Source organism: Podarcis cretensis (genome assembly GCF_951804945.1).
Source record: "Podarcis cretensis genome assembly, chromosome: 12".
Lineage (NCBI taxonomy): Eukaryota > Metazoa > Chordata > Lepidosauria > Squamata > Lacertidae > Podarcis > Podarcis cretensis.
The window spans coordinates 22,414,114-22,428,369 of NC_137181.1; the positions used below are offsets into that span (position 1 = coordinate 22,414,114).

The following is a 14,256-nucleotide window of genomic DNA, read 5'->3' on the forward strand; positions in this document are numbered from 1 at the left end:
TGTTTTTCAAATGGGAATAGAATAGAACCTTGCGGCAACTGAATAAACCAAAGCTCAAAAGCCAGGAAAAAACCTGAGTCTCTCCAGACCCAATCTAGCAAGGCATCCCAGAAGAAAACCATGGTTAATGGTACTGTAAGCCGCTGAGAGGTCCATAAGAATCAATAGGGTCTCAATCTCCTTATCCATTCCCCAGTGTAAATAATCCACCAGGGCGATCTTGTGTGGAGACAGAATACTTTTCGAGAAGAGATTCCGATTAACTTCCAGAGATCTCTTGAAGACCCTTTATACTAGCTGGCCTATTCAGTTTAATTTTTCTGTGGATTAGGCAGTCATTTTAATGATTGTTTTGTATATTTTTCGTGGTGCTTTTATGTTTTGTTTCATTTGTATACATTGTTGCATACCACTTTGGTGTTTTACATGAGATGGGGGTATATCAATGCTTTTATAAATAAATAAAAGCCAGATTAGAAACAAACCTATATCATCTGTTTCCTCCGGCTCTCCTTAAGGCCATTTACTACTCTATCATCCTACTAAAAAAATTAAATTAAATTAAAATGATGCATTGGGTACTGTGTGATAACTATCAAGGATGGTTGGAAGTGCAAATTTGATTTCTTCAGTAAAGGCCTTCGAATAGCCTTTTTTTTTTTTGAGACAGTATGAACTTGCCCTTCCCATCGGTAAAGCATTCACTACTTAGGAGGTTCGGGGTGGCAAGTCCATTACTGCCAGTCAAGAAGGGCAAGGCCTCAAACCTTCAGATTGCACAAATGGAAAGGCCTACTAGGCCTATAACCCATGTACAATATTTCTTTCCGTTACCAGTGTTTGGAGGCTGGGTGCCTTGTAAGGGACACACCCTACACGGGTTTCCCCCACCAGTTACTTTGGTTTTTATTTATTTATTCCCTAGTTACTTTGAGGCCTTTCCCCTCAGAGGGTGCGGCCTCCTCAGTTGTGTGTGTTTTAATTGGATCTTGGCTAGAAGCTTAATTTCCGCAGCTTGTTGCTATGGGGACATGCTACCACAGCTGCTCTTAGAAATCTCCAGGTTTTCTTCTATCAGGCATGCTCAGAATTTGCTAGCGTCCATTTCAATAAACCAAAGCAGTTGTGACAGTGAATGGCTGTGTGTCTGTTTGTGGATAGGCTTATGGCCTTCTGTGGTCTGTGAGGATACTTTTGGTCTAAACAGTTACGGGACCATCTACGTTTTTTGTACTTTGATTTGTGAAGTCATACTGAATAACTTCAGTAGCATATTAGTGTCCATGAAAACCTCATGGCATAGTGGGGCAGTGCGTCTGGCTGTAATCCAGAAGGTTGGTGGTTCGAGCCCACCCAAGGGTGGCTGTGGGCAGGATTCCTTCATTTCAGGGGGTTGGACTAGATGACCCCGGGGTCTCTTCCAGCTCTACAGTTCTACATATCATTTGGCAGATCCAGAAGCTAGGACGTAGCTGGTTGATTTAGAGGTGTATAAGTCCTGTATCTTCTTATAGCCTCTGTGGCATGATGTGTTTCCCCTGTGCTCCAGATATGAAAATAAATAAATCACAGGTTAGCACTAGTGACATCGGAGAGAGGCAGTACCAGTGGAATGGAGATGTGTAGAATAAGTAAAGGGACATATTTAATCCCCCCTTTTATTTGTTTTAAATTACCTTACACGTGTGGGAGGGAAGAGGGTAAGCCCACCTCCAGCCTGACCAGCATGAAGCCAGCAGGGTTTTGGAAGTGGTAGTCACTCAGCTACTGTACTTTGCTCCTCTCGAGATTATGCCATAAATTTGCATCAAAATCAATAAGACCAAAGTCATTATTAATTTGTCCAATTGATTTTAGTAGGATCCAAGTTCAGCTGATTTTAATCTGGGTTTGCCTCTATTGTTAACAGTGTGGAAAGGCTTATGGGTGGCCTTAGCATTGGACAAACTCAGCTAATTACTTCAGGGACTGGAGGCGGCAAATTGGTGCCTCCCAGGCACCCGCACACTTGCTTCAGATGCTGTCAACCGTTTGGCTTTTTCTGGGGTCACTGGAGTGTCCACCCTCTTCATGCCTTGCTCTGACAAAGGATTTCCTTCCCCAGTGATGTATTCTGAGTGAGGTTGCCCGTGCTGCTGCCTCTCATTTTTCATGGTGGCTAGAAATTCCTGTTTTAAAAAATAATTAGAAGCATAAGAAAAGCAGCGGCAGGGCAGGTCCTTTCCTGAGCCACCTCACTTAGAATGTCTCATTCTGAGGAAAAAAAATTCCTTCCAGTAGCACCTTAAAGACCAACTAAGTTAGTTCTTGGTATGAGCTTTCGTGTGCATGCACACTTCTTCAGATACACTGTGTATCTGAAGAAGTGTGCATGCACACGAAAGCTCATACCAAGAACTAACTTAGTTGGTCTTTAAGGTGCTACTGGAAGGAATTTTTTTTGTTTTGACTATGGCAGACCAACACGGCTACCTATCTGTAACTCATTCTGAGGAGTGAATCCCTTCCACAGTGAGGAAGCATAGGCAAGCTGCCACATTAGCAGCAAAACTTGTCAAAAGTGAGGGGGAGAGAAGAAGAGAGGAGGGCTAGAAGTGGCTTTCCCAGGAGGTACTATGCCTTGCACCAGCCTTGGGAAGACTTTACCCTGTGTACCACAGAGGTGGGAAACCTATGGCTCTCCATTGATTGCTGGACTATAGACTCTCCTCAGTCCATGCTGGCTGAGGCTGATGGGAATTGTAGTCCACAGGTTCCCCACCCCTGCTGTATATTTATTTTATATTAAGCAGTTTTGAACTTGAAGCTGTAAATTGAATATTTTTTTATTTAAAAAATGCTCTTCATTGACTTTAAAAATAATGAAAATATATACTAAAATAATTATTTAGAAGAACTATGCTATATTCTGATATACTTTCGAATTTCCTTTCCCTTCATTAATACAAAACTGGTTCATTTCCTATAATTTATCATTTTAGTCATTCCCAGATTATATATATATATTCAGGCAGAGCTAATGTGGTGCATTTTTTGTGGTTTTTAAGTAGGGTATCTTGCAAACCTGCAGATTTGGGCTGAGTATATATGCCTAAATTGGACTAGGGAGGCAGTATTGGCATATTTCAGAGTGTGAGCGGATGTGTTGTTTCCTTAGACTGTACCACAGCTTGCTTTTTCATGCATCTATGTCTGCTTTCCTATTTCCCCCTCCTAATCTGAAAAGTACACGAATGCAGAGTCCCCATTTTCCGTCATGAGAAAGCATGCAAAAATCAGACAGCTGTATTAGCATGCACCTTGCAATTGGAAGCACAGCCTGTCTCTGAAGAAACGCCAAAGATATACAAAATGAAAACGATCACATGGGGAGGCTGTTTTTCTCTGAGGATTATTCTGAAATCATCCTTCTAATGTCAGACGTAGAGTATGAAAGCAGCTGCAGTCAGCTGACAGCTTGTGGTTCTGTTCCGATGCATGTGGGGAAGGGGTGCATGGATTTTAAATGCATAATGAAACCCTTGTTTCGTCATCTGGAAGCAGGGATGGTAGCAGCTCAGGGGAGATGAAAGACCGTTATGTTGCTCTAGTAGAAGGGACGCCTTGTAGCACAACCAGAGGGCTCCGTTTGCAGCAGAAAAGATGCACTGAAGCAACACAGCACAACTGTATTTTATTTTTCTGGAAGGCTAGGGAATAAATGCAAGAAGCAGGTAAAAGCCTGAGACAGACATGCTCACAAGGAGGCTGAAGTTATTGTTTATGCTCCACTGCCCTTTACCTCTATTGGTATCTTCCAGAGAAATCGGTGTAGATGTATTTTTAGCTTGCTGTGTATCCCGCTTCAACATGACCACATAATTCTGTCTTTACACCCATAAGCAGCTTTTACTATGTTTTCCTGTTTTCTGTCAGCTGCAGTTTTCAAAGGATGTCACAGCACTGGTAAGAAATGTACTGTAGCCATTTCTCTGATTTTTGTAAGGCATGTGTTTCTTGGTAGATCTGCAAGATGCTGGACTGTTAAAGCCTGCAAGTTGCTGAAAGCGAGCTAGATCTGCTGGTTAGCTGAATATCAGTTGTAATATTGATTCTGTTACCTTTTAATGTGTGCCTGTGTTTTTCTTAGTTACTTGGTTTATTTCTTGCCAGTTTGCTTTTAATATTTCGTTTGCACTTAACTAATGCTGCCAGTGATATTTATTGCAGCCGTGTGTTTTAAGTACCTCGCCCTTCTCATCCTCAGCACTTTGCTCTTAGTCTGATGTTTATGGCTGCATTTGGGCTTTTACAACCTGTCTAATGCTAAGGCAGGGCATGTTGATTTGGCTGAATGGAGCATGTTATGATTTAAGCAGGAAACGCTGTAATATGATACCACACCTAAGCAGTGTTAAAAAAAAAAATGTTTGGGAAAGATTTGTGCATTGGCAAGCTGTGTGCTGTCAGCTCTTTTAATTTCATATTGCCACTAAAGGAAGTGATGGCAAAGTCTAAAATAATAGCATTTGTATGTTCCGGGCAGATCTTGCATCGTTAGTTGTACGATGGTTTCAGAAATGTCTTGATGCAAGGGAAACATGCAATATGTAAAGCAAATGGTTTCCTTAGGAGTCGGGTTCTTAAAATGCAAGGTAAGATGGAAATTGTGAAGCACCTAAAGAATATGTGGCTTGTGATAGTCTGCATTCCACTCTAAGGAAGTGCTTATAAATAGCTGCCTGAGCATGTATGTTGGTGGTGTATTTGGGTTAAAAAATGGCACTGCTGTTAGTAGTATGGAATTCATGGAATAAGTAACATGTAAGATTATTTGGAAGGAGGGTGGGCGTTGGCTGCCAACAAAGACATTGCCACTGTCTACTCCCATTAGATATAGTAATTGTACCTTTTAGAAAAGCAATCCGTATTGAATGCAATAGTATTTACATAGGCTATATGTTTTCTCTATGTGGCAAAGAGCTGCACATTTTCTGAGGCTAACAGAATTCCTTATTTAACCTGTCGATTGCTGCATAATTTTAGCTTCCACCATAAAAAAAGATCAAAAGGAGGAATTTGTGAAGCTGGGTTTGAGGATGTGTATGAACAGAAATACTTGGTTTGGGTTTATGCTTACAAATCTCTGTGTTCTCTTAATCAGCTGCCATTAGTTGCTGGGATTTGCTGTTTGACTTATATAAAACATGCTTAATACTTTGTGGAGACTTTCCATTGTATATTTTCATACACAGGGAGTAATAACGAAGGCATTTGACACTTCTTGTTCTTTGAACCGATACCTGTAGCAAAGAGCTGTTTCATATGAGAGGTCCTTGCCCTTCAAGGGATTTAGCTGTCTACTGGATTCATCTCCCTGTAACATGGTGATGATTTCACATTCACATTTTTAGTAATTTCATTTCTTTTTGAATCCTCTTTGTATAGGCATATTCCCAAGATGCCTACCTGAAAGGCAATGAAGCTTACAGTGGTAATGCCCGCAACATACCTGAACCACCACCAATATGTTATCCTCGGTTAGCATCTCCACCTTCTGTCAAGGCACAAGATACTGAGAAAGCACCTCCTGACTCTTCACTTGGTAAGCAGCCACCTAGTAGACCTGTACGGACATCAGCACAACCAGAAAAGGCCTACAGAATGGAAATACAAGTGCCTCCATCCCCAACAGATATTGCAAAATCTAACACAGCTGTCTGTGTTTGCAACAACGAGACTGTAAGAACTGTTGTTGTGCCTTCCGAGAAGGCTGTAGACTTGTCATCCTGTAGAATAAATCATACTGGTCCATCACACCGGATAGAGGAAGTAAGATATGGTCTTAAGGAACAAACCACTATAAAAACAAAAGCACGAACCACATCACCACCTTCTCCAATGCCCACTGCCATTGTACTTCCTCAGACGCCACTCACAAGGCCAGTAGATCCCAATGGAATAGCTAGCAAGTCTGGAAGCTATGGAGGGCATCCAGAAGGGATCTCAAATACTAGATCTCCTACTCAAAGTGCAGGTTCTCCCTCTGTCACTACCAATCACTACACTTCTCCAAATGCCCACCAAACCATAGACTGGAAAAATTACAAAACCTACAAAGAGTACATTGATAATAGACGTTTGCACATGTATGGCTGCAGAACCATACAGGAAAGGTTAGATAGTTTAAGAGCAGCATCTCAGAACACAACAGATTATAATCAAGTGGTACCAAATCGCAGTGTTTCACAGGTACGACGCAGAAGCACCTCTCATGATAGGGTCCCACAGTCCATTCAGATACGGCAAAGGAGTGTGTCCCAGGAAAGACTTGAAGATCCTATATTGTTGAAGGAGTGGCCAAGGAGTGCCTCTCAAGATGCTCTAACCTCACCATCTATCAGCCCCCGGAATCACAGGACACAGTCTTGGGACTATTTAGGAAAGCAGAGTGAAACATTAGAAAATTTTCACACTGAGAATCTTGTTGCAGATTCAAACAGAGACAGAAAAAAGACTAACAAGTGGACTGGCTTTACTGAGCAAGATGATCGGCGAGGTATTTATGAGAGACCCCGGCAGCATGCATTTCACTTGTCTCTTCGAGGCTCAAATTTTTCTGTGGCTCCGGGTGCTTATGGCTCAGATGGTAGACGAATAAACAGCAGAGCCTTAGGGTCAACCCCACAGTTCCAGAAGGCTCCACCTGATGTAAAATCACAGCAGCCTGCCAGAGATTTGCCAACCTCTGGTGGAACTTCAAAGGCTACAACCGTTTTTCAGGAAAGATCATCTCACTCAATAGCTAGAAGCACAAGAAGCAACTCATTGAAGACTTCTGTACCCTATGCAGCAAAACCGTCGCTTTCCCTTAATCAGAGCCTGGATAGTGTTACTACCGCAGACCAAAGAGAACTAAACCATGTGTACAACAGTGGTTTGTTGAATCAACAATCAAGGATACAAGCAAAAAGTGTGCCAGGCCACAAAACAGAAATAGACACGAGTACTCTATCCCCTACTACCTGTTTAGCTTCTGCCAAATTTGTCCCACAGATGAGTGAGCATTTAACTACCTCTGTTAACTTGGATGTCTCTATTAGACAGAAGGTTCAAGATTTTGAAAAGGAAAATATAAAAGAATCCGAGAGCCATCCAAGGGATGTTGTAGATGAGGATACAGAAGCAGTTGTCTTGCGAGAAAAGTCTCCTTCTGGCCATCAGACACCACAGCCTTTGCGGCATCAGTCCTACATCTTAGCGGTAAATGATCAAGAGCCAGCCCCGGAGACTACTTGTTGGTTGCCCAATGATGCACGTCGAGAGGTCCATATAAAAATAATAGAAGAAAGGAAAGCTTCCAGCGCCAGCACACCTGGTGATTCCTTGGCATGCATTCCATTCATAGGTGAGCTAAACCTTTGGTTTTCATCTCTCTGCTTCTAATACATGGCTTTGGATCTGCCACTTGGTTTTATTATTATATATATTTTAAATTATTATGCATCATTCTGGTTAATTTATTTGAGTTTCATAATTTTTGCAGGTATAATCTAGAAAATACAATGTTCAGCTCCAGTATTTCTAGGCCCGTTTCACAGGTACATGTGTGGGAGCTGTTTTCCTGTAATGTTTTCCAGTGTGACTACAGTGTATGTATGATTATTGCAACTACTTGACTGGGGAAAGATTTTCTCCTGATTAGCACTGCCCCTCCTAGGGATGTGAGCAACCTGTGCCATTAGACCTTTTCCTGGTTCTGGTATCCACAGACACATCACAGTTGTATGCAGAAATGCCATGGGGAAACTGCTCCCATGCAACTTGGTGTAAGTGATGGGGTCTTAATCCCACTGATGTTAACAGAACATAAACATGCTTAATTTTCTGTGTTGCATCTAATATGTATTTACCTATAAAAACAGTAGCAGGCATTTTTGTGACATGATAAATGCTTAAGAAGTTAATATTTAATTTAAAAAGTTTTGCTATACACCCTCACTGCTACAAGTGATTTTAAAGGTTTATTCTGCAATTATGTGAATGAATCTGTATTGCCATGTGTGGCTCTTACTTATTTAGCTCAGTCATTGCCATCAATCTTTTGCAAAGCTTTGTAAAACAGAAACAATTGAATTTGTATATGTGCACATATCTTTAAAACCCTAGAGTAAATATATAAGGTAATTTGTAAGGAGAAAAAGCAGAAATGGGAAAGCCAGACAGTATATTAAGAACATAGAGGTCAAGAAGATATTGAAGAATTGTGGTGTGGGAGTAGTGTGCTTGTCGGTTTGCAGCCTTGGAAGCAAGGAATAGAAGATTGTGCTTGTTATGTAATAAAAGAGGCCCCCATGGAGGAACTGGCAAGTGAAGGTCATAGCAATATGTTGAATAAATTTGAAAGTGGGATTGGTAGAGGTGGGGGCGAAGTACAAGTTGTTGTTGTTGTTGTTGTTGTTGTTGTTGTTGTTGTTGTTACGCACTTGATGTACTGTTAACATTAATCAGGCTTTCAGATGCTTACATATGTGCTTTCTGAGGCTGTGGTTGTGACAGTTATACTTTAACTCAGGTTGTAAGTTGGTTTCCTAAGAATATCTCAATGCACAGGTGTGCTGCAGCATAGGTGCACAGAGAGCTGACAGTAGCTGCTGATACATGTGAAGGTCAGTTAAGTCATGACATTGTTGGAGAGATTAAGAAGAGCAAAGTAGATGGCAATAATTTATATTAGGGCTGCAGTATTGAATCTATTGATTGGTTAACCTTGCAGTTGTTTAAACAGCTGCCCTAATTAACATTCTTATTCTATTTAATGCAGATGTTTGTAAAACAGCAGATGCTAATTAGTCTTAAGAGGCATCCCCCCTTCTTTCACATACAAAGCAGGGAATGCCTCTTCTAAGATAATGTCTTATATGATATTCATGCATTGTCTAATAATGCAGTAAGTATACTTATGGCTTCAGAATTATTGGTTTTCCTCACATACATATTTATGAACATTTTTGGGGGGTGATAACAAACTAAGACCTAAGTCAGTTGATCTCAGTAGGTCTGCCTATGACTTAACACTGGTTATAACCCATTTTATAAATTAATAGTAAAATATTTTTAACTTTACTTTAATCACAGTGCAATACCAGGGCAAGGTATAATAGTATAAATTAAAACCAGTCATAAAGTAAAACCAGTCGTAAAGTGAAACCAACTACCCCACCCAACAAAGGCCTGGTAAAAATAGATGGGTTTTCAATTTAATCAATTAATCAGTAAATTAATTCACTTAAACTCACATTGCTAATTGACTAACAGTTCTTTAATTGGTTGACAGACATAATTCATATGCTGTTCTTCCGCTGAAGTTCATGGGAGGAATTTTCTCTAAAATACTCAAGTTTCATTGTCAAGTTTTAGTTGCCGCACAGCACCCATGTCCAGCAAGCAGCAGTGAGGGAAATTGTGCAATTTCCCAAATAGACTTAGAAAGCCTGTATAATGTTTTGGACCTACTTGTGGTATATTAATGGCATGAAAGAGGGAACAACCTATCAAAATGGCAAGAGCTTCCTAGCCTGCATTACACAGGTAGGTGAATAGGTAAGTGGACATTTTCAGATCAGACATAATTTATTTGTTTTTACTGGGAAGGCTTGCCCCATGAACCTTCTAGATATTTTTGGACTCCAGATTGCATTGGCCCAACCAGCATGGCCCAATGGTCAGGGACGATGGGAGTTGTGGTCCAGCAGTATATGAGGGTGACATGTTAGCCATCCCTGCTTAAGACTGCAGGAGAGATTATACTGAAAACAGTAGATGGCTGGAATAGCAGTGTGCAGGCATTCAGCTGCTAGATGGCCAATTCCACCCAGTGCATGCTTTCCCCTCAGAGGCAGTAGCCTCTTACTAACATCTATCCCCTCCTCACCAGGTGCACCTTATGTCAGCATTATTAATTTCTGCAAAATCTTAGATATGCAAAGAATTAAATATACAGTAAAGACACAGTACTACATGTCACTGCTGACCTGATTGCTACTACTAACCCAAACCCTTTTAAGACCTTGCTGTGATGTATTTTATTTCTAGGAGGCCTTAATGATTTTTTTAAAAAAAAACCTATTTAAAGAATTTTAATAGTTTTCTATAAGTGCTAGTTTAACTTGGCCTATTTAGTTTGGTTTGGATCCAGGGAGCTACTTAGATGTGCTAAGCCCTTAGACATCCTCAATGGGATTTTAAAACAAGTTTTCCTTTGAAAAGTAGTTCCCATGCCATAAACTGCTTTTGAGCTTTAGTTGTGATTTGTTTTGTGGCACTGGGGGTAGAGGTGGGCAGGCATATAAATTTAAGAAAGAGAAGCCCAAAGACTCAGGAGTGCATGGAATAAGGAATATGGTTCATTGAATCACAGTCACTTAGTATATAATTGAGACTATCACCTAATTAGGGACGTGGGTGGCACTGTGGGTTAAACCACAGAGCCTAGGACTTGCCAATCTGAAGGTCGGCAGTTCGAATCCCCGCGACGGGGTGAGCTCCCGTTGCTCAGTCCCTGCTCCTGCCAACCTAGCAATTTGAAAGCATGTCAAAGTGCAAGTAGATAAATAGGTACCACTATGACGGGAAGGTAAACGGAGTTTCCGTGTGCTGCTCTGGTTCGCCAGAAGCGGCTTAGTCATGCTGGCCACATGACCCGGAAGCTGTCTGTGGACAAACACCGGCTCCCTTGGCCAATAAAGCGAGATGAGTGCCGCAACCCCAGAGTTGGCCACGACTGGACCTAATGGTCAGGGGTCCCTTTACCTTTGTTGTTGTTTAGTCATTTAGTCGTGTCCGACTCTTTGTGACCCCATGGACCAGAGCACGCCAGACCCTTCTATCTTCCACCGCCTCCCGCAGTTTGGTCAAACCTTTACCTTTACTATCACCTAATTAAATAAATCATAGTTGTTTTAATTGATTATTATTTTTATGTTTATTAAATTTACATACCACCTTTAATCCAAATATGACAGGGTGATATACACAAGAATACATAGCATAATAACAAGCAAAACAATAATGCCCCATCTACATATGTATGTACATGAGAAAAAGCAATAGTTCTAAAGAGAAAAAAGTTTATTTTCTTTGTTGTCAGGTGATGCATGAATGGTCACTTCCCATTCTCTCAGATAGAGGAGAAAGTGTAGAAGATGGTGCTTGCCATCTGCAGTTTTCATAAGATAAGCACCATTAAAGAATCTCATTTAAAACATCTGCTGACCCAAATATTTTAATTGATTCATTTGGCCAATGGATTGACTAAATGTTGCAGCCAAACTAATAAGGATATGAATAGCAGCTTCTGCATGTACAAAACAATTTGCAAAAATGAACTCAGTAGTGGTTACAGTGCAACAAACAAATTTTGATTGATTAAAAAGTTACAAAATTAGTCCTGATAAATTTCTCAGCACATTTAATTAAAAAAGGTAAAAATCTTTCAGAATTACAGATTCTGTACTGAAAGTGAGAGAAGGTCTCTTGCCTAAGCCTATCCCACATTCATGGCAGATGTGATAATTTGATTCAGGCATTCTGTCATTGCATCTCAGCTCAGCTTTTTAACCACTGTGCTGCTGTTAATGTGTGTGTGTGTGTGTGTGTGTGTGTGTGTGTGTGTGTGTGTCTGTCTTACTAGGGATTTCTGAAAAGATGTCAACAACATATTTAAATGGCTAGTAAGCCAAAAGACAAACCATAGTTTTACCACAAAGTTGTGGCCTCTAAGGGGGAAAATGCAATCCCTGTAGCTGAGAGGTAAAATAGGAAATAAGGACTGAAAGATTTAATGTTCTCTTCAAGAGGACCGCTAGTCTAACTAGTACAGTGGTACCTCGGGTTAAGTACTTAATTCGTTCCGGAGGTCCGTTCTTAACCTGAAACTGTTCTTGACCTGAAGCACCACTTTAGCTAATGGGGCCTCCCGCTGCCACCGTAGCACAATTTCTGTTCTCATCCTGAAGCAAAGTTCTTAACCCAAGGTGCTATTTCTGGATTAGCGGAGTCTGTAACCTGAAGCGTATGTAACCTGAAGCGTATGTAACCCGAGGTACTACTGTATGCCCTTTGGAAAGGTGGCAGCAGCTTGGCATCGTGGTTTCATCGTACAAACGTGAATCTCTTTTACTTCCAATTAGTAATATCACTGCAGATCCAAATTGGGGAAACAACTTGACTCCTTTATGAGGCAAACTGCAAACTTCATTTAGATTTTGGGTTTGGCTTGTAATGGATTAAACAAATGTTAAAGAGTTCTGTTGGCAGCACCATTCTCTTTTCTTTCCCTAAAATCTAGTGGCTGGTTGTAGGCACTCCCATCAGATCCTCACATCATCCTTGGTGCAAGGATTCATGGGGAGAAGTAGTTCCCATGGATTTTTAAAATATTCCAAGAACAGCTGCAGGAAAAAATTCTGATATCATATAGCATCTTTGGGAAGCAAGGTTTTGAAATTTGGGTGGCTGAAGTTTTTAGCCCAGAAGAAACCCCAAAGTGGCTTTGGGGTGAGAGATCAGCAGGGGTTGCTCATTCCCCTCCCTTTAAGTCCAAATCCAACTGAAACTCTAGAGTGCCTTAGAATCAGGTGGTAAACACAGCTTGCCCCTGCCATACGAGACATGTCTCCATGATGTCATCAGCGCTGAAGGGTCTGAAGATGCAAATTTGCCACGCACCCATTGCAAGTGAAGAAGTACTGAGGAGTATTGACGTCATGTGCTAATAGACACAGTTTATGAAACAATACATTTCAATAAAACCATTCCAATAACCCATAAACAAACCCAGTAGAAAAGTAACAAAAGCTTCAGCCACAAGAACATTCTATCCAATAGGCCATCAATCAGCTTGCCATAATCTGTCAAATGCCTGGTATGTTGATTTTTAATGGAATTGGCTTGTGCCCAAGATTCTTCTCTCCTCCTTTTTAATATGATGAAAATAGTACTTGAATCAGTTTTAGTTGGCTACCATTTTTAGACTTTTCAGCTGCTTATAACCCCTAAAAGCTCCTGCTAATTTTAAAGCAATGATTTCTAATATCAGTAACAACTTTTTTATACAGACTTTGCTTCTTGCATTTTCAGCAAGAATATTTTCAAATACAATATGATCCTGCTATATTAAAAAGGGTTCAATAATAATAAAACAAATGTTCAAAGTTTGAGTGTAAACTAATTCCCATGAATCATTCACATTTCTGTGATGTTTAATAATGAATATAAGGTTGCATTTCTGAACATACTTAAAAAGGTAAAGGTAAAGGTACCCCTGCCCGTACGGGCCAGTCTTGACAGACTCTGGGGTTGTGCGCCCATCTCACTTAAGAGGCCAGGGGCCAGCGCTGTCCGGAGACACTTCCGGGTCACGTGGCCAGCGTGACATCGCAGCTCTGGCGAGCTAGAGCCGCACACGGAAACGCCGTTTACCTTCCCGCTGGTAAGCGGTCCCTATTTATCTACTTGCACCTGGAGGTGCTTTCGAACTGCTAGGTTGGCAGGCGCTGGGACCGAGCAGCGGGAGCGCACCCCGCCGCAGGGATTCGAACCGCCGACCTTTCGATCGGCAAGACCTAGGCGCTGAGGCTTTAACCCACAGCGCCACCTGCGTCCCCAGCGCCACCTGCGTCCCCAAGCGCCACCTGCGTCCCCCTGAACATACTTACTTTGGAGTAACTCCCGTTCAGTTCAGCTAAACTGACTTCCAAGTAAACAGGTATTGATTGGGCCTGCTGTTGTTATTGTTGGCTGTTAGCATCCATCTATCTCGGGTGACAGCGGAGTGTCTCTCCGGTGTGAGATAAAAAATATCTCGTATTGCTGAACCAGGTTTCATTCATTTATCTATTTTAAATTCCTCCTGAATGAACTGTAAGATGCCAGTGGTATTGTGAGACTTTGTGGTTGATTGTAACACTGAATCACAGTTGTCCATGCGTTGGTAACCTCAAGGTTGGATTAATGCAGTGTGCTCTTTGTGGGGCTACCCTTGAGGCTGCATCTAATACTGAGTATGATGGACAGGCTGCCTATGGTAGCAGACAGTCATCAGCATATAACACATGATTTGCCGGCTTTGCATTGCCTGCCTGCTATTGGGCCAAGTTACAGGTTTTGATACTAACATATAAGACCCTATACAACTTGAGACCAAGTTACTTGAGAGACTGCCATACCGCTTACAGTGGTATGGTCTTATGGCCATTTCTTACATTACCTCTGACT

At 41.3% G+C, this 14,256-nt stretch overlaps 1 protein-coding gene across 6 annotated transcripts in view; it reads left to right on the forward strand.

The window, feature by feature from the left end:
* The window catches only part of ARHGAP21 (Rho GTPase activating protein 21), a 107,528-nt gene that overhangs the window by 72,370 nt on the left and 20,902 nt on the right, over positions 1-14,256 (forward strand). For 3 of the 6 annotated variants that reach the window (XM_079947801.1, XM_079947803.1, XM_079947800.1), the window contains exons 7-8: positions 3,916-3,945; positions 5,428-7,387. In XM_079947801.1, the coding sequence (XP_079803927.1) occupies positions 3,916-3,945; positions 5,428-7,387 (1,990 nt within the window). Of the gene's footprint in view, positions 1-20; positions 131-3,915; positions 3,946-5,427; positions 7,388-14,256 lie in introns of those variants that run through there. The other 3 variants (XM_079947805.1, XM_079947804.1, XM_079947802.1) reach the window with 3 other exon arrangements.